The 20649-nt window shown below is 42.4% G+C and overlaps 1 protein-coding gene across 1 annotated transcript in view; it reads right to left on the bottom strand.

The window, feature by feature from the left end:
• The window catches only part of ptgfrnb (prostaglandin F2 receptor inhibitor b), a 51352-nt gene that overhangs the window by 20208 nt on the left and 10495 nt on the right, over nt 1-20649 (bottom strand). The window contains exons 4-10 of the mRNA XM_028007945.1: nt 19399-19812; nt 16204-16620; nt 5539-5685; nt 5294-5454; nt 5087-5207; nt 3595-3808; nt 3329-3516 (exon numbers count right to left, since the gene is read on the bottom strand). Of these exons, the coding sequence (XP_027863746.1) occupies nt 3329-3516; nt 3595-3808; nt 5087-5207; nt 5294-5454; nt 5539-5685; nt 16204-16620; nt 19399-19812 (1662 nt within the window). The remainder of the gene's footprint in view (nt 1-3328; nt 3517-3594; nt 3809-5086; nt 5208-5293; nt 5455-5538; nt 5686-16203; nt 16621-19398; nt 19813-20649) is intronic.

The raw sequence follows: 20649 nt of genomic DNA, 5'->3' as shown, positions 1-20649 counted from the left end.
CATTGCAATAACAAATGTAAATAATTTTATTGGGATTTTAAAAGGAAAATGATCTCAATCCCAAGTCTTTATGCAGCCTAAAACAGGTTTTCTTCCTGTATTTAGTTCCATCAGTTTACCAATAAGCTCTGGTTTGCTTGCAGCAAACTGGATTAAATTTGGTTCGTCTATGAAGCAAATTCACAAAAAAACTTTGAAGGCACAACGATAAAATTTCTATATAAAAATATATTGTTAATTTAGTTCAATTAGGAACAGATTCTAATTCAGTCACACTTGTAAAACAGTGCAGTCCATTGGTTTAGTTTTTCAATGAACAGATCACATAGAGTCACTTCTGTAGGATAAACATTCACACCAGCTGCGTTTCCATTTACCATAAAACTACGCAAACTCAAATTGCGACAACAAATGTGCTAAGAAATACACGGCAATTTAAAATGTAAAAAAACAGGTTTTTAGATTTAAAATAAAAAAGAAAAGGTTCTGGCGCTAAGATGACTTCTGACGTACAAACGTACCCATGTGTGGTTTCAATTGCATTTCTTATTTAATGGAAACACTGCAACTGCGTAACTCTGCTGAATTTCGACAAAGTCTCATGCTTGGCTGTAATGGAGGTGCAGCGGAAAACCGACCTTTTAACAGGAAGGAACCTCCGGCAGAAGCAGAGCCTGGCTTGTTGGTTTCAGACGCTATGTTTAACAGAGTGCTGCGTCACGTCCAAATGCTGGGGGATCTTGTTTTAAAACTTACAACATGTTGCTTTAAATCATCTCCAAAGCTTTCTCTCTGATCTTCCCACTGTGTTCCTTGGTCTCACTGGTGTTCTCAGGGGACATTTACAAAGAGAGTAAAGGAGTTGGAATCCAAAAGCAGGGAACACATCTTAAATCCTTACTTGCTGCATTTTTTTTGGCAAATATAGCAACGTCACATTAAAATGCAAAGTGAAAAACACATGAAGGTTCATTTTGAATGCATAAAAACCAGAAAACAAAAGACACTTTTGTACCAATCCAGTCTTTCCTCTGCAGCCGCACCACATTTGCGGTTCTGCCAGATCGCATTCGAGCTGAAATACTTGACGGGAAATGTGTGAGCGAGGTTTTACATTTCCATACACTCAGAAACAGGACAACACCTCTGAAACGTTGAGGATACGGCTGGAGGAAGGAGTGGAAGACGCTCGCACAGAACTGAGCTTCCATCCCCTCAGACGAGCATATGGGGGCTCTCCACCAGCTCACATTGACGCCGACACACCGTTTATGTGGGTGTGTTTGTGAGCTACCAGGAGGATGGAGGGGGTCAACTTAAAATATTCCACTTGGACACACACTTGAAAGATTCCACACACATTTAAGCGAGTGGAGACGGAAAAAAAGAAAAAAGAAACGAAAGTGGCGGTGCAGATCTTCGCAGCCGGCTGATTGGCCAAAGGGCTTCGCTTTGAAGACGTCCCAGAGAGAGAGAGAGAGGAGACGGGGCAGGATGGATGAGCAGGGACAAAAAGTGCGAGATGTACGTGGAGCTGAAGGCTCCCGCTTCCCCCAGAGAGAGACCGAAACGCAGTCCTGGGTTTATCATCTGGTTTTCCACGTGTCTCATACGTCGTCGCTCCACTCCCACAGCCTATAAGCGTCTTTGCCTCCTACAAATATCGCGAAGATAATTAAAAAATGTGGCATTCGATGTGTAGGAACAAATATGGGACACAAACCGCTCCAAAGCAGAGTTCTGACTGGGAGCACGAGTCTGTTTTTAAGTCATCTCGAAAAATATACAGAAAATCACACATCTGCATAATAATGGCACATTTTGTGAACAAAGTTCAACACAGCATTGGCCATGACCATGAGGGTTATTGCAGCTCTTTTATTCTTTAGATATTTACCTTTTTGATGAATTACATAAGATAATTGACACAAGGAACACCAAAAGTGTAATTTAAACGTTTGGAGCAAATAGAGTAGCAAGTCTACGCTTCACTCATAAAACGTACATTGCATAAACTGCATAAACGTACATTCACGTTTATGCACGTGAATGTACATACTCTGTTAGTTTCTTGCATCTTATTGGCTCACAAATAGAACTTAAAATCGATTCATTTTAATATCTTACCTTAAAATTTCAACTTATTTCCATTTTCTTTGTTTACTTGCTTTACCGCAAACATTTCCAATTTTTATCTACCCTTCCAGCTTCCTTTCTACGTTCTCTTGTACTCAGATTACTTTCACACCAACAAACCTTTCTTCTTTTTTTCTCCTCGTCCACTCCATCACCTCCTCGCCTCCCATCCAGTTTCCTCTTTTAGTTTCCAACTTCCCAGTCAGATCAAAAGACAATAAGTAGGCCAGTGGCAGTGGGGGGCGTCAAAGAGCTCTAGGTGTGTGTGTGTGTGTGTGTGCTTTTTTGCACATTATTAGGGACTTCATTTTACACGTGAGTGGATGGAGGATGTGTTTGTAATGTGTTAGGAAGCAGAAAAAAGGAGCTGCTTCCATCTTTCTTTCACTTACTGCAAGACTTTAGTTCACTCACTAATGATCTGAGGACTTTTATGAAAGCAAATAAATCACTGAAAGGCTGCAAAATGGCTTTGAATAATTAATGAATGCGGATGCAAACAGGAAAGGACTTTGTTTGTTTTGAAATGATAGATTCTGTTGGATTTTTATTAAATGAGATGGCTCTCTTACAGAGCTCCTGCTGGGAAGCCATATAAGCGATACTTAATTTTAAAACACCAGCAGGTCAGAGAGCAGGAGTCGGTTTCTAACGAGCCAGTGAGCAGATGGCGGTCCTGTTCTTGTGTTTTATCTGCTTTAAAATGAAATGTGATTCTCCTTTAGACATCTTAAAGCAAATTCTGCTTCCTAAATTAAAATAAAGTCTCCAATATTGGATAAATAACAGCAGCACGTCAAGTCTTGCTTTTCTTGATATCGGATTTGGCTTCAGGTTTCATGCATCACAAAAATCCAAGATGTTCCTGCAGATTTTTGCTAGCACAGTTTTTCTTCCACTAAACTTTCCAAAAAATATGCAAGGATCCAGCCTGAACTGGTCATAAGACTGTAAAATTAAGTTTTACAGACTAACACATAAGTGTTAGTCTGTAAAACTTAATTTGTGTTTATCCTCTAAATTAACAGCAATAAATGCTTGAACCATCTCAGTCTATGTGGACTTTATCGAGAATTTAAAGTTTTTGAACTAATATTTTGAAATAAATCTATTTTTCCATGACCTTAGAAGGCTACGAGATGAACAGATAAACTAAGTAAAGAAAAAAAGAAGAAGAAGCGTGTGGAGGTACCGTCTTCTTTAATGAAGATGTTGACTTTGTTGGACTCTGACGTGGCGGCAGTGGTCCAGGACTGATCGGGCTGCTGTTTGGTGAAAGCCGTGACGTTGCACCAGTAGTAACCTGTGTCGGACACCTGGACACCCTCCAGGCGGAAGCGGAACTCTCCCGAGCCAGTTTTGGAAAGAACCAGGCTGTCGCTTTGGGAGCAGGTCGAAGGACAACTTTAGAAGCAAACTTCGGAGTGTGTTGTTTAAGGTGAGGGACGGTGTGTGTACCTCCTAGCTGGGTCGGTGATCTGCACCACGTTGTCGGGGCTGAGGGAGATGATGGTTTTGACGCCGCCTTTTATGCCGTCCTGTGATTGGATGTACACGGCGAAGCCGATCCAGTCCCCGATGTTCTCGGTGACGGCGGAGCAGCTCATCTCAAAGGTAGCCCCGCCCACAGAGACCTGACGAATGGTTTTGGCCGCGACGTTGAGAGTGGGGGCTAAAAATCGCAAGCAGACCTTAAATCAACTTTAGAAGAGGTCACAGCACAACGTTTCCTGGGTTTGAAAAAACTTAAGTTGACTGAGATTTTAATACTTTAATATTCCAGTTCATCATGAAATCATGGAGGATATTTCTATAGTAGGAAGGCTAAGGAAGGAAGGATAGGAGGATGTGAGTTAGGAAAAAAGAATACACAGAAGGAATGGAGAAAGGATAGTGGAAGGAAAGACAAATAATGCAAGGAAGGATGGATACAAGGAAGTAATAAAGGAAAGAAGGCAGGAAGGTACGGAGGATGGACAAGATGGGAAGGAAAAATACAAGGAAGACAGGAAAGGATACAAGGAAATTAGCAAGTATACAAAAGAAATAAAGGACCAAAAGGCAGAGAGGATACAAAGGAGGAGGGGAGAAATTAACAAGATCACATCAAGGAACAAAATGGAAGAAAGGATAGACAGACAGAAGGAAATAAGGAAACAAAAATTTAAGGGAGAGATGAAAGAACATGAAGTAAGTGAGGTAGGATACATGGAAGGATAGAGAGAAAGGGCACAAAGTAGGGAAGGAAGTTACGAAGGAATGAAGGAGGACATAAAGTAAGACAGACAGAAGGAAGGAAAAGAAAGATGATTGAGGAACAAGAGGAAGGAAGCAAAGACCCAAGTGTTAAAGGAAGTGGTGTGATGGTAAAAAGAAGTCTCAAAATACTTTTTGCACCCACACTTCCATTTTCCAAACTTCTCCAGGCCTGGAAAATTCTGAAATAAAATTCCAGACTTTTGCAGACTACAGAGGAACCTTGCCTTTTATTTTCTAAAACTGGCACCGACGCAGGCAGCCTTCGAAATGTGATGACATCATGGCCCGATTAGATAAGCCGAGGTCAGAAAGTTCTCGGCGGACAGGAAGTAAATGTGTGCGTGCATTGTGGGTGAGGAGCTGAGACAACAAGTTGTCTTTTGTGGGATTTCTCTGTGAAGTCCAGAAACTGCAGCTATAAAATCAGAGCAAAAGCTGAAAATGCTACTTTTCACTGGTGTTAGCTTGGTACTTCAATCATTTCGTCTAAAGCACTCAAGGCTTCTCTAAGCTGCAGACGTCAAAACTCTCTTTGAACCAGAAGTGCCCGGGATTTAATCTGCAGCCATTAAGTTAAACAAAAGAACAGCCTCGACGTCTCAGTTTGAGATCCCAGATGGATTTTGTTCGTTTAAATCAATTAAAACGGTCATAAAAGTGGATGTGAGGCGGCGTTCTGAATCTGGCTTACTCTTGGTGTCCCACCGTACGGTCAGCGGCGAGCTTTTGTACTCGACGGCCTGCACCATCTCCCCCTGGCTGCTAACGCTCCAGGCAGAGACGGAGCACACATACTGGCCCATGTCGATCTTCTGCAAAGGGATAAAACGTTGTTTTAACAGGATTGAACTTAGTGCCACGTTGTCAGATCCTCTGGTTGTGGTGATTATCTTCTTACCTGTGAGCGGAGAAACCGCAGTTTGAACGTGTTGGGTCGGGCTCTGCTCAGACCCAACACTCCGCTGTCCAGCCTGTCTTTGTATGCCGAATTCGACTCCAGGTTGCCGTAGGCGTCCAAGGAGCCAATGAGCTTTGGGGACGGAGCGTTTGTCCCTTTTTCTATTAGTGATTGGATAGAATCAGTAAGTGAACATAGAACAGAGTTTTCAGCTTAAAAGGAAAAGGGTAATTACTGTGCAGTACCAGGAAGACTGATGTGCTCCCATCTGACACCCAGTCTGCCCCCTGGTGGTAGCTGGAAGATGTTGGTCACGTCACAGGAGAGCTCTATGGGCTCGCCTGTCTTCTGGGGCTTCGTGGCAGCTTCCAGGGTCAGCGTGAAGTTCGGCTCTGTGGAGAAAAGAGTGAGGAAGGAAAAAATGAGCTCCGTCACATTATGCTTGCACGTAAAAAAGCATAGATACACCATAACAGGAGAAGAAACAAGACCTATCAGTTTAACAGAGGTCTTGACAGTGCATAGGAGAACCACACAGCCACAAAAGCCTGACATCTAAGTCCTTAGGTTGGTCACACACTGCTGTGAGACGAGATCCCACTCTTTAAGCGCCGTTTGTTACAACTCAGCCAATGTCGCCCCCTTTTCTAGTGTCGAGTCTCGCTCTAGCAGGTTAATGACTGGTTCTAGTCAAGTTGAGTGCGTCTTCATGAGCAGCGTGTTCTTTGCTATGCAGCATCTACGTGGGCAAGTTGTGCGCATGCTAAAGCAGTGGTCGGTGCGCCGATGGTTTCGTTTTGCGCGTGCGCCCTTGGCGGCCAGTTTCTCTGAAATCTCCTGACATATTTGCTCGTTGCGGGTCGCCCCGTCCAGTTGACGATGCACGTGCTGTTCCGCAAGTATCGCCTTCGCGTAGCCAATGACGTCAATCAACAAATGCAGTACTGCCAGATTGTTTTCCCTACAATCTTTACCTCCAATGATGACAAGACTCACTTGTCCAGCGAGCGATGTGCCATCCCTCACCTCTCCTCTGTACGTTCTGCTTGGCTGTTCAATCAGCAAAATACATTTTCCTTCACAAACTGCCAAAATGCATTGCTTTGTTAAAGAAATTATTGGCCAAACACAAATTTGCTGATGCTTTTTCCCTACTTTTCACGATGTACAGCAATTTTATTTAGTTGCAAGTTGTGCTTCAGAAAGATCCATTTTTCTCTCCAACTCTCAGGACTATGTGGAGTGTGTTTTATGGTCCTGTTGCTAACCAGGCTGAAATTTAATTGAAGCAAGGAACCCGATAGGATGACACTCCAACCTGATAACAACCAGAGTTCCCCTGCTTCACCCAGAGCGGCAGATCTTCCCCCTCTGTCCGACACGCCAGCGTTTTGTCATTTTACAGCAGTTCAACATTAGCCTATGAATGCAAAATCATTCCTGTGTGTTTTTTTTAATTTAGTTGGTGTCAGGATAAAGTAGAGCCGGCTGTCTGAGCCAGAGGACCATAAATAGACCTGAAGTAACACAGTTAACTGCGCGAGAAGAGGTGTGTATCGCAGCGTTAATAGTGAGTGTGTGTGGGCGGTGAGGCAGGTCCTCACAGCCAGACATCCAGATTGCAGCTTTACACGTCAATGAGCAAGAAACACACACCATGATCTCCACTGAAACACACGGTGTGTATGTATATACAGTACACCCACACTTTAGCGGAAGAGGGGGGGGGCTTGACATAAACCAGCTTTACCACATCAGGTACAAGTCAGTAAACACACACAGATCAAAGCTATAAATACAGGTGCACCAGTGTGAGTTTGGCACAGCTAGCGGTGCGGGTGATGTCAGTTGGACGTCACACACACACACACACTGACTCATGCACTGTCACCATCTGCTCTGAAACACACACACTTTGATCAATGAGAAAGTGTGAAGCTTCTCTGCCAATTAGCCACGCGCCCCTCTCACACGCGCCGAAGCCTTGCCTTATTTAGGTAAGCTGCACGGCCTTGCGACGGATGTTGAGTCTCGCGTTGTCAGGTTTGGATGCTCAGTGCGAGGATTTGCACATAATGCCCATTTATCTCCAGCTTCAACTGAACAAACTGACCACGCCTGCAGGACGCACGGCTCGGTAGGACATTCTGTAGAGTAGCAAAAAAAAAAAAAAAAAAAAAGGAAGCTGAGGCTATGATTCACTCTGGACCATTGAAACGGAACCGTAACAGATTGGAAGAACATGGCCTGGTCCGGTAAGGCTCAGTTTCAGCTGTAGAGGTCAGTTCTGGGAATAAACGACATGAAACCATGCATCTGTCCTGCTTTGTACCAGCGGTTCAGGCTGCTGGTGGTATAACAGCATAGCGGACACTCTTTGTACCCTTTAAGCCTTTTAGAACCAACTGAACATTGATCGATTTTCTGTAGAACTCCATATTTCAACACTATAAAAAGGTCCTTGTGAGAGAAAACCATAAATCATAATGGTTTACCTCCGTGTTTACATTAAGCGTATGAAAGCTGCGGGTCATTTGATCGCTTCAGCATTTTCACTTTCGTTTCTTTTTATTATTATTATTTTGGAACAAGTCCTAAAACAAGCCATCTGCTACTGACTGCTTTGCGTCATCCATCAATCAGAGGAGAATCTGGAATCTGCTCAGTCTACCAGGGATGAAACGAGGATCTGCAACTGGAAAATCAAGAGTTATTCTGGATTAATTCAGAGGTAATATCTCATCTGAGTCCACTGTTCCAACTGGGCAACAAAACGACCACAAATTTCTCCTAAAATAATGTGAGATCAGTTTAAATGAAGAGATCTGGACATTTTTTGTGATTATTTATCTTCGCAATTTCAATAAAATGCTGAAGTAGAGAGACAAATACATATGGGTACAAAACTGTTTGGCTTCTGGATATGAAATGGAGCCAATCAACGATGTGTGGCCATGAAATGGCAAATCTAGAAAGTCAAATATTTTTCCACATTTGTTTTCCCAAACGTTTCCAGGTCTGGAAGATTGGAATCCTGTTCACACTTTTCCAGACTGTAGACACCCTACAGATCAACATTTCATAATCTCCTGCTCTTGTGTCACCAATAACAGAAACAAAATCTCATGTTTTGACAGTTGTGGTCTCTCTAAGCCAGGTAATCTTTCTGCCTGGCGGAGGCCATCTGTTTCAACAGCAGACCCTGTAATTACCTTGCTTGTGGTGATCATTTGGTTTTTGAAACAGGATTTGATTTTTAAAGGAACAATATGTTTTTCCCTCCTCCGTTGGATAAGCGGCCGGCACACACAGCTGACTGTCGGCTTAAAGGAGCTAAAGACGAAAATTTCGCTCAACTTCTCAATAAACAGCTTCAACAAGAAGAATATGACGGAGATTTTTAGTAAGTTTAGAATGAAAAAAACAACCAAAAAACAAAAATCGACCCACGCCCATGTGTTCGTATTCTCATATTAGTCGGGTTTGAATGTTTGTTCAGGAGGCGTGACCCTGGACTTTTACCGGAATCTGATTGCCTTTTCTTCCCTGCTTCGGCTCGATTACAGGTGGGCCGCCTGCCATCGTAGCAACACTCCTATCATCACAAAGGAGACGGTGAGGGAACCCGTAAGCGTCGCGTTGGCTCTCGTTGTTGAGCTGGGCTGGGATTTGACCTCTCAACTGTTGAAGAAAGAGCAGACCCAAACCGAGGAAAAGGCACAAGAGACGATCCGGTTTCACTGCCGTGTGCGGGCGTGTGTGTGTGTGTGACGTAGTAACGGATATGGGGAAAAAAGCTGCTTGAGTGGTTCCTGCTGTCTGTTAAGACGCAGCGCGCCACCAAGGACGAACAGGAAAGAACCTGCTGACCCTAGCCACGCAAAACACAGACATCCAACCCTGCCGAGATCTGTGGGCTTACATTTCACTTGACATTTCAAAAAAATTAAATATTGATCACTCGCCACTTTGAAATCAACTGAAATGTTAAATCGCATATGCTCTAAAGCTCGAATGTTTGATACGTTTCACTCCTGACTCATAGAGAGCTGTATGACGCGACGGGAAGAATGTGGAAATCTATCAAATATTCATTTCACACGGACAAACGGCCGCGGAAGAGTGAAGGTGTTTCAGGAGGACAGACGGGCGCCAAACCGGGTGAAAGCTTCGATTTCAAAAACCGCAGGCCTGCAGCCGAGAGAGAAGTCGGGATTCAGCTGCTTGAACTTTGAAGGATAAATTTCCACCGAGTCCAGGAAACTGCGGGAAGCATCTTAAGTGTTTTCTACAGCTAATCCTGAGTGAAATAAAGTTAAACTCATACTCAGCTAAAAGGCGTTTAGGCGTTTTATTGTCAACAGTGTCATCTGCATAAAATGTGACCAAAATGATAGTTTAATGTTACAAAGAGACTAATTTGAGAAAAAGACAACATTGTTTTTTTTTCCTGCATTATTTATAGCACAGTGACACCATGGAGCCATTTAACAGACATTACAGTACTAACATTTTTATGAAAATATACCATTTTAGACTTTTTATTTGATCACACGTTTTTATTTGTCCTTGTTCCAAATTGCATATTAAGCACTAATATTGCATTATATCACACAGATATAAACTTGTTCAGTTTATATCTGTGTGATACAGTTTATCCTTTATCCCCGTAACAATAGACATTTATTTTACTTGTTTAACTTTGCCAGTAGTATGTAGTATCAATAAAAAAAATGCCAAATGAAACGCTTACAATGCTACCTTCAAAATTACAGCTGGTGTTTCAATAATAGACGCTCCTTCCTCTCACACAGTGTGACATCCCCTCTACTCCCAGCATAAATAATTCAAGATTTCCCACCCAGGTCTTAAAGAAAACTCAGTTAGCAGATTTACTAAACAGGAGATCAGAAAGGCCTGATCAGATCATTTCTAAAATTAATTCATAATACATCGACAAGCACTATGATACGAGACAGTTATCTGCTAAAATCTGTTCCAAGTCTTCGAATCTTGAGGAAGAAAAGGCTCGTTTCTGTCACTGTTTCTAAAAAATTTAAATTTATCACAATAAGAGGTGAAAAGACAAATGAGGTCAGCTTACTAGCAAAAACAGCTTTCCATTTCCTTTTATTGTAATATTTCACCTAATAATATCAGCCGGTGGACACCGACTCTCTTCTTCATTGGTAGCTCTTCCGACAGAGAAGAAGAGGGTTATGACCTCAAACAGGGGCTGAACCACCCTCCAATAAAGCCAGCGGAGTTATTTCAACTCAGAATTTCCTCCGAGCGCTTTTTGAATTTTGACATATTTGTTAATCCGATGCAAGTTGTTGTTCCAAGAAGCCGAACCCGCTCACGCTCATCTTCCAATAAACGTCACTGTGACGATAATGCAACGGCTGGTTGAGCTGCAACTCCGCACGCAGTGAAAGCTTTCATGTGAAGAGAAGAAGAGCAGAAAGCGTTCCTCTAACAAGGCCTGCGATCAAATTCCTTTTAACCGCCAATGTTGGAAAGTGAAACGCTGCAAGCATGCGGGCAACCTGTCTGTTTGGAAACGCGTGTCAAACGAGCCGAAACGTGGGCAGGAAAAACACTAACTCCTTAGCTAACACTGCAAGGATTAGAGAAAATTATTCAACCAAAAACAAGAGGAAACAAAAGAAGAGTCTGCAAAAAAAAACCATTCAACTTCCTGGTTGAACTTTGACCTCCTGCACAGCTGTGCGCCAACACAAACACACCAGTCCGACTGCAAGTTGTTGGCTTCACCGCAGGAGACACTGAACAAACACGAGTGCAGGCAGCTGCAGTACTTTGCAGTTCTTGTTATTAAATTTCACAGATTAAACTACAAAGATGAGCTAGTTGCTAATTAGGATGGATTTTATTCAGAGGAGGGGAGAAAGTAAAGGAAGAGGAATACAAACGCATGCCAGCGGAAGGGGGAAATATCTTTACCATCACACACTCGCTAAGTTGTTTTTGCTCAATGAAGAAAAAAAAAAGACTTAGAAAATATAATTTAAAAGGAGAATGAACTAAAAAGATAAAGCATCTGGGGGGAAAATGTTTCTGAAGCAAATTTTTTCTACTTTCAGACAAAAAAAAAAAATGTTTTCCATCTGTAAAAATGTCCCACCTGGAAGTCTGATACATTTCAAAGACTCGTTGAAATCGGTTAACCAAACTATGCTGCATCTCTGCTCTTGGAACAGCGATGGCTAAGCAAAGTGGTGCGTATAAAATGTGCCAACTCGGTGCTTTTGGCACGATGCACCGTTCCTGTTTAAACATTTAAATCCTTTGTGTGATCCAACCAACCTTGATGCACATCGCGCCGCTTTTTGCTTACACTGCTTCCCAAAAAATAAAAAAATAATACATTGAAGCTGGACAAAAATGTAAAAAAAGTTTAAATCGGTCCGAAAATTTTTGCAAGACACTGTGCATTCATTGAAAAAAACAACAACAAAAAAACGTCCATATGAAAACTTTAAGCTGCCCTTTCTTAAGTGACATGAGAATAACTCCAGCTGACACAACACGCTTCGCTGGGGGAGGCACAGCCCAGGGTTTGCGCACGCATGTGTGTGTTTCTGCCAAAGGGGACCTCCTAAACTAGTTCTCCAAGTCTTCCTGCGCTCCCTGGAAGGCCGTGCCCTGAGTCAATCGTTATGGGAACATAAAGGGGAAGAAACTTTTTGGGCTTCGGATCAGCAGAACAGGAAGTGACTGGTGGACACGCAGGGAGTTTCATCTAATACACAACATTTGGTCAATAAGAAGTGGTGATTCATTGGTGTGTGTGTGTGTGTGTGCGTTTGGGGTGAAGTATGAAGGAATGCGCGCCCTCAGGCTAAAACGTAAGAGGTTACCCTCAGTATGTGGGGCATACAGAAGGCAGTGTATGTGGCATTTACTCTGCAGGAACCAAACTACTTAAACCCCGTGGACAAACTCATGCATGCAGCTGTGCATTAACAGCGAGATTGAGCAGAAATGACTGTGATGGTGCCGTTTGATATGTCGGCTTTGCCCTCATGCGAACCGACTTTGGATGGCGGCTGCACCCGGAAAGCCCGGCTGGTATTTCGAAATGTAACACAGAACCTGAAGGCTGGAGGGATCTTCTGGATACGGAGAAGAGGATGCTGTTATTTTAACTAACGGCTCCCGCTGACATACAGCACAGGATGTGGTGGAGCCGGCACACACACACACACACACACCCACACACACACACACACACACACACGCAGGCACAGCTTCGTCCACAGAGACAGGGTGGTTTTAATAAAATGTTTGTGTTTAATGATTGAACATGTCAGCCGCCGGCGTTTCTTCAATTACTCTAAAAGAAGAAAATGCAACCAACATGGCTTTCACACTGAATGGTGTTAAAGCTACCAGTCAAGTGTTTGCTGTAAAAAAAAATTCAACCAAACTTACTTAAGATGCAGGTCGTCACCCACAGAACAGAGTCTCATGTTCAGTTTTTATTTTTGTGCGGCTATTTTTGTATTAAATTGTCATTTAATCTGAAAGTAAGTTTCCATTCACACATTCCTCTGGCGACATCACAAAAGGTAGCCAATCAGAGTTATCTGTATTGTTGTTTTGCGTTTTTCCTTACTTTTTCAGGCGTTTTGAAGAAAATACATCCTTTCAAAGGGCTCTACTGGTATTCTGAATGTCTGTGGCAAAATATTTGTGTAAATATCCTGCAGGAGTTTAAGGGAAATTCATGTCGTGTTTTTCAAATTGTTGCTCAAATGTCCAAATCCAGCATTCGTCCACTGGAAAAGCAGAAGTTGAATACATGCCGTAAAATCGAGACGCTTACTGTAAAGCTACTTCAAGTTACTTCACCAAACCTGAGATTCTATGATTAAAACTGGGTTTTGTAAAACAAAATATAAGGAGCTGTGAGTATTTTTCACAAATTGTCTCAAGCTGAAGCTTTGAGTTTGTTTTACTTATCCAACTTTGTGAACTTTACGAGGCTTTTATTCCACCATTTTTATCGACAAACAAAGACGTTTCTCAGGGTGTTAGTAAATATTTTATTGCAGGGAAGATTTGCTCTTGTTAGATACAAATAGATGTGTTTTTTTTACAAATTGATTAAAACTACACCAGGCACAACATGAAACTTTTATTATAGAGGAAAAAAAAAAAACTAAGAACAAACAACAAAACTGATTAGCCATTGATTTTGACTGTATTAATGATAACGTTGGAAACAGAAACAAAGGGCCAATTAATACAATTGTTAAAATATGCAAAACGTGATGATGGATGGACGACCGGGTCAACACGTCTGGGAGCTCTTGTTAGATTTTCCCAGCCTGCAGCAATCCAATTTTACCAAAAAAAAAAAAAAATGGACCAATGAAAGAAAGCCATTGAATTGGAAACAGGGTCATGGTCGGACAATGTCCACTGAAGCAGAAGAAGATTGCTTGAGCTTCTGCAGCTCAAGTAGTTACTTTGGATTGTATTAAAAAGTGCTTTGAACATCCAGACTTAATGATGATAATCAATAATCAGTAAAGCAAAAAAAAACAAACAAAAACAGCATGAACACCACTAACCTAACGTGCACAGATTCACTGCTCAATGACATGTTGCCTGAGTGTCCATGAAGTATAAATTTCCCGGTTCCCTTTTGATGTCGGCGATATCTGGCAACCGATTCATCCAAAATCCCACTGAGGGAAAATATGAGGCGTTTTGATCTGATCTGACAATACTGCAGCCAAGAAGCACAACAAAAACAAACCGGACTCCATAAATATAGTTTTATTCTCTCCAGGCCAGGCGCTTCACCCAAATGAGACGGAGACCAAAAAGACTAATTCCACTTCCCAACGATAACGCTAACGCCTAGCCGGCGAGAATTCCCCAAACCAGTAACATGCAGCGAGGCAGCCGAGCTGAAAGGAGTGATTATGGTGAGGAACATTTCTTCATTAAAGTCAATTTATTTCTTTTAGATGAGGGGACTGGGAATTTGTCAGGAATGTAGGAGCAGCTGTTTTGATATTTATGAATTCGCTTTTGCATCAAAACGTTAATTTCTACTCATACCGGCTAAACAGCCTGGATAAAATAAACAGTTATTTTTTGCTGATACTTTAGTTTCAGTATTGCAGAACTTTACTTTACTGTTCACAATTAAGGGATTATAAAACCAAATGAATAACATTTGGTTATAATGTCGAAAGCATTTGTTCGGGCATACACCATTTACCTACTGTCAAGCACGGTGGTGGAGGGGTGATGATGTGGGCTTGTTTTGCAGCCACAGACATTCGGTGCTTCGCAGTCAATTCAATAAAAATAAAAAATAAAACTTTACATAACCCAAAAGAAAATTAAATTAAAAGATCTCTGGTAGAAGTCAGTGTTGCAGAAAATCTCAAGAAGCTTCTGATTGAAGACTACAGCTGGATGCCTCGTGACAAGCTAACAGCTCAGAGACAATATTCCACACAGAGTTGACTATGATTTTTTCCGCAATTTATTCCAAACCGGCTAGCTAACAGCTAAAGCTAAGTCTGCGAGCTGTGCTTCTATTAAAACTCCTCAAAAGTCTATTTATTCACGGAGTTTCTCTTCTCCCGACGATTGTTTAAAAGTCCAATTACAAAACAACCTTGAAATTAAGTTTGAATGATGATCTTGTTTCTCTTATTTTGCATATTTAGCCAGGGATAATAAAGCTAATTCCACTAACTAATTGCCCCCGTGCATAACCTTGCCAGAAAGCCACTTCTTGGTGTAAGGAGAGGGGGGAAAACAAAAAAGAATCAGTATAACGTTAGGATTCAAACAGAAGGAATGAAAACTGAAACGTGAAACCGCCACAGTCAGTGGGACCACCCACCATGCTGGTAATTGATTGCTGTGTCGACCGTGTTTGACATCGCCGTTCTCGAAGGCAGGATCAGAGCAGCAGAGCGCGGGCGCGCCGCCGCACACAGCAACGGCTCACCCAGAGGTAGCAGACAGCAGAAAAGCCATGACTAATCAATCGTCCTCGCAGCGGGAGTCGACAGGGTGACTGGAGGATTAGAGCGTTTCCCCTTGAGATTCTACAGTCGCACGCAGCTCTGCGGCACGTCCGCACACGATACAATACGGAGTCACTGTACTCTCATTGGTTTACAAGTAAACGGAAAGTAAACAGAGCGGTAATCTTACAACTGATCTTGAGTCTCGATGCTGACCAGCAATTAAAGCACAGCGACTTCCACGGCAACACCATAAAGCAATCATCTGTTGCTCTAATTTAACCCCCTCTCAAAAAAGAAAAATATCAAGCTGTGCAGCTTATTAAATATTCATCTAGCTTCAGGACTCAGACGAGAGGAACACTTCCAGAATACATTAATAAACAAAATTTTATCATCATTTCTAACAGCATTTCGGGGTGAGATACTGCGTAAGAGCACTTCCTGAAAAGTACGATGTTGGGATTGCATTCGTTCCTTGTTTCAGAAACAAGATGTAGCAGCACATACGACTGAAAGCAGATGACTTGCACTGTATAAAAAGATATGTACCACTTTTTTCCTCCCTCTTTCTGGCATTAAATAGGAGTAAACCTTTCCTGTTTTAGGACCTTAGGGATTACCAAAATTATGTAACCGCCAGAATAATAGAGATGGGTATTTTAAATATTTTATTAGACTTTATTAAAGTTCTAAAAGTCACTGTAAATGCATTTAAACTCCATCAAACATTTGAAGTATCCTTCTGTGCTGGAATTTTGGCTCATTCCAAGTCTGAATTGGTCTTGTATCTTTTTATATAGTATACGCAAGTCTCTAAATAGCTAAAACAAAGCTCGTCATTCAGTCATAACAGCGGTAAAAACATGCTGTGGATTTACTTACTGATTTCGGAGACCTTCACAGTCACGGGGTTGGAGGTCTTCTCCGCCACCTTGTGCCACCGCCCTGATCCTCCTCCTGTGATGCGTCCTTCCTCGATAAAGGCTTGAACCCGGCAGGTATAGATCCCGCCGTCTCTGCCGCTCACGCCCCTGACCGCCAACCTGTAGTCGCCGTCTCCGGTCTTCTCCAGGCTCGCCTCGCCTCCTTTCGAGACCGCGCTGGCGCTCACCACGCCGCTGTGGTTCACGGTGATGATTTCGCGATCGTCGGCCAGCCAGGTCACCTCCAGGGAGAGGGCGCGCAGGTTGTCGGCGGAGACGCGGCAGAGGAGGGTCAGCGTGTTGCCGGGAGACAGCAGCAGTGAAGTGGAGGATTGCGAGGAAGGCGAAGTTGAAGCTTTCACATTGAGGGAACGATCTTAGGACAGAAGAAAAGCACAGAATCCAGATTAAAGTTGCACAAAACTGATTATTATTATTATTATTTTTTTTGCATAACAGGTGAAAAAAAACATGTTAACTTCACAATGTTTTGGTTCTTGAAAAGGGAAGATTTGGAAACATTTCTGATTCCAATGAAATGCTACAAACACAAACATTACAATAGCTTGGCTCAAACATGAAAGCTAGCATTATGGTAACTGTGGGTCCAGCTGAACGAGTTCTGAATTCACATTTTAGTTGGACCAGGTTTTTGAACAAATGGTAGAGAAGTTTATAAATATAATCCTTATCCGAAAGTAAGTATAACTTCAGGAGGCTCTCTGTTATGGTAGCTGAGCCTGTAGCTAGTAAGCTAGCTAAGTGGCTAGCATAACACTAATTTCATTTAGAGGGTGTCCAAATGGTGGAACAGTAGAAAATTCTGTTTAATTCTAGGAGTCATTTTGATCATAAGTGTTTGACAGAAACTATACAGAAAATAAATGTCAAAACTTAATCTCTAATACGGCTTTAAAAATAGAGCAACATCTCAAACTGGGAACTGAAGGGTGAAAGGCAGACTCTCTCGTTCCCATTGCGTTCTTTCAGCAGAGATGCTTCAGATGACATTTACAGTCCCATCCGATGATTAAGAAAAAAAAAAAGAAAAGGGCCGGTATATTAAAAACGTCAGTCTTTCCTGTGTATCTTTACACCATCAATAGGATCAGAGGTGTGAATATTATCTCTAGTAGCAACGTCAACGCAAGTAAAACGGGAAGGAGTCTCTGTGTGGTGTCTGGAGGAGGACAAAAGGGACAAAGCAGACTCTGTTTGACTTTTCTCATCCTCTTTACCAAAGCCAGTAAGTCAATACGAAGCGACTGGGCCACAATGACTCGAGTCCTAGACCTGGTTGTGCTGTTCATGTTTGGTTTCATTAGAAACCATTGGGTGCTCTCCAGCACTTAAGAGGATATATGGTAACCTAGAGAGATAGAAGATATGGTCTCCACAGCAACTTCAGTGAATGACTGTGTCTAGCAGGGCCTCTGTGTAGACAGGATAAGGCAGAAAGAGGGCAGTTTTAGGGTCATGAACCTCCTGGGAGAGAGCAAGATGGAGAGCAGAGAGAGGTTCGGTGAAGAGGATCCCGCTAAAACAAAGAGAGCCACACAACGGGCTGGGAACTCTCCCACGTCCCTCGCTCTTCTCACACTTCTTGTCTTCCGACTTGTCGGCACAAGGAGCCGTTCCTTCGCGTGGCGACCCCAAAACGAACAGCCCGGATCTGAAAACGATCTGTTGCCGAGATGTCTTGATGACACGCTCTGCAGAGTTTTCATTTAAAGACATCCTTTGAAGGCGGGCTGCCAACCAGCTTTGATCCGTTTTAAGCAACAGAACTAAAAGGTTTTCAGATTTGAGGCGAAGGACAAACGGAGCCCAGGGAGTGCAATAAAGCACAGAGCATCAAGGCACAAACCGGCAGGAATTGATTTCCTCCACAAGGCAATTGGGCTTATGAGCAACGGACGCAATGAGTCACTCTTTTTCTTTTTTTTTTGATGAAGTGCCATTCGACACAGATTGATTCTACACGCCATTCAAGCAAGTTACAAATTAACTCTCCCTTTCTTTGTATTCCTTCAACACTCGTCTTTCACCTCCCAGAGAAACAATTTGAGGAAACCTTGTGTTAACGCCAGCATTTTACAATCCCAGCAGATTGTAAGATGTAGTTCTGGGCTGAGCAGCAGACACCAGAGTCAACAACAAAGATACGGTTACTGGATTTACTGCTTTGGACAAACAACGCTTACAGAGTTCTCCATGCTTCTGAGGAACCTTTTTTTTTTTTTTTTTTTTTCATTTTTAGGGATAATAAACACAGGGCCTTGCTAAAATACTCTACTTTTTCCAAATCTTCTTACATCCACAAACTACATTGCACGTTTTTGAGATTTTATAATAGACTAAGAGAAAGTGGAGCATAACTTTGAAGGAAATTTTACAAAGATTTCTTTAATAAAGTATGAAAAGTGGAGCTTTGATTTGTTTTTAGCATCCAGCTCTGGCTGTATGTTTACAACAGTTCTTGCTGATGGACGGTGCACCTCTGCACTATCCTCCAGACACCCTCGGCCCCCCCATCAGGTTTTCCATCATGGCTGACATGTGTTTGGTTCCATCCGTGTTCTAATTTCTCGGATTTCCGCACAACTACGAGCTGCTGACAGATTGTCAAACCGTCGATCTCACAATCACGCACTGCTTTATGTTGCTCTCTCTCACAAAAAGCTCAATAAAATACATTGAAACTTGTAGCATGACAAAAGAAATGTGACAGTTTTGAACACAAGCTTTGGGTGTAAAAAAAATCCAAGAATTTCCACACAGATAAAATGAATTCATCTAAATTGTCCACATAAAAATGGTCATAAAAGAGCAAACTGATGATACTAGCAGCATTTATCTGAACACAGTGCTCTAAAATCTGTTGTGCAGTCGCACGCATCTTTTCTTTTCACACATTCTTCCCATTTGTTAAAGCCTGCTGCTTACATTACCCACAATGCAGTCTGACTGCCAACATTTGAGAATGAGATTCTAACACAAATTGTGTCTAATGTAGCCTAAAGCCTGAAGCAGTGATTAGGAGGCAGCTGCTAAGCTCACTCTTTAACAAGGAACCATTTCAGACTCCATACTTGGTAGTTTACTGGTAAAAAGAAGAGACTTAAAAACACAAACTCGGGGTAGTTTTTCTTACTTGTAGGAGTGACGGAAACAGCCCCCATCTCTTTGGAGCTTTCCACAATCTTCGTCCACTTCCCTCCGCTTTCACGCGTCCATTCAGACCCCGTGCACGCGTACGTCCCTTCGTCGGACGCGGTGACCCTGGAAATCACCAGCTCGAACGCGCCGTTCCTGCCGGGAGCCAGCCGGAGGTCCCCGTCGAGGTAGCGGCGAGTGAACCTCGGACCCGTGACGACGTCTCCCTGGGGGCCAAACGTGAGGATTTCCTCAGAGCCGCCGCTGGTTTTCACCAACCAGGCGATGGACAGGTAGGTCAGGGAAGGGAAGGTCAGTTCTCGCGTGGCGTTGCAGGAAAGCGTGAGGTCGAGTCCCTCTTGGACGACCGGGGGCGGCATCTGGGGGGTCACCTTGAGGGTGTTGGGGATAACTAATGGGGGAAAAAACAGAAAGACAGGACTTTATGAATGAATGAGTAAAACGCTAACCAGATAAAAGACAATGAACATTCATTTTAGAACCATGTACAACCAAACAGGACACCCTCCATGGTTATTTAGCTCCATCCATCTTCCTCAAGCTTGATGCTGCCATCACCATGTTTCATGCAACTGTTTTGTTCAGGGTTTTTATCAACCTATTTTGTTTGTAGACCATAACATTCAGTTTTCCCATCTTGTTGGCAAATTATCCCAACTGAGCGATCTAATGATCTAATTCCCCAACTACTTGGGTTGATACTCAAGTTTCTTCTGCAACTACATTTATAAGAACATGTCTTTTGTTTTTAGTGAGGGCTTTTTCTACTGATATGTTGACACTTTGCACTTACAGAACTCTAGAAATGCTATTTTAAGTCATTAGCATCAAAAAAATAGAAAAGGAAAATGCAAGACATTTACAATTTCTGTGCGTCTCTCGACTTTTATTTTTTGAATAAGTTTCGGTGCGATCCAATACACAGAAGAAATAAATTGCACCAAAAGTAGCAGGAAGATTTCTTTGGTAAATAATTCAAGTAGTGATACCAAGTTAAACTGAAGGGTAATGACTCAGTGTCTCAGCCGTTGGTGAGACATTAACAAGGCGGAGCAATGAATTCATAAACTATGATGACCTTTAGACATTTCTACATCACTAAACAGCTTTCCGTTTAACCAGACACAATTCACACACCTTATAAGAAATAAATTAAGAAATAATCCAAGCTTTGCTGGTAAATCTACTCGCGGTAATATGACCAGGGCCACCGCTAAAAGCAGAAACA

The sequence above is a fragment of the Xiphophorus couchianus genome, chromosome 22 (genome assembly GCF_001444195.1).
Source record: "Xiphophorus couchianus chromosome 22, X_couchianus-1.0, whole genome shotgun sequence".
Lineage (NCBI taxonomy): Eukaryota > Metazoa > Chordata > Actinopteri > Cyprinodontiformes > Poeciliidae > Xiphophorus > Xiphophorus couchianus.
Note: the sequence above shows the minus strand (reverse complement) of the source record. Positions and strands in the feature narration are given on the sequence as shown.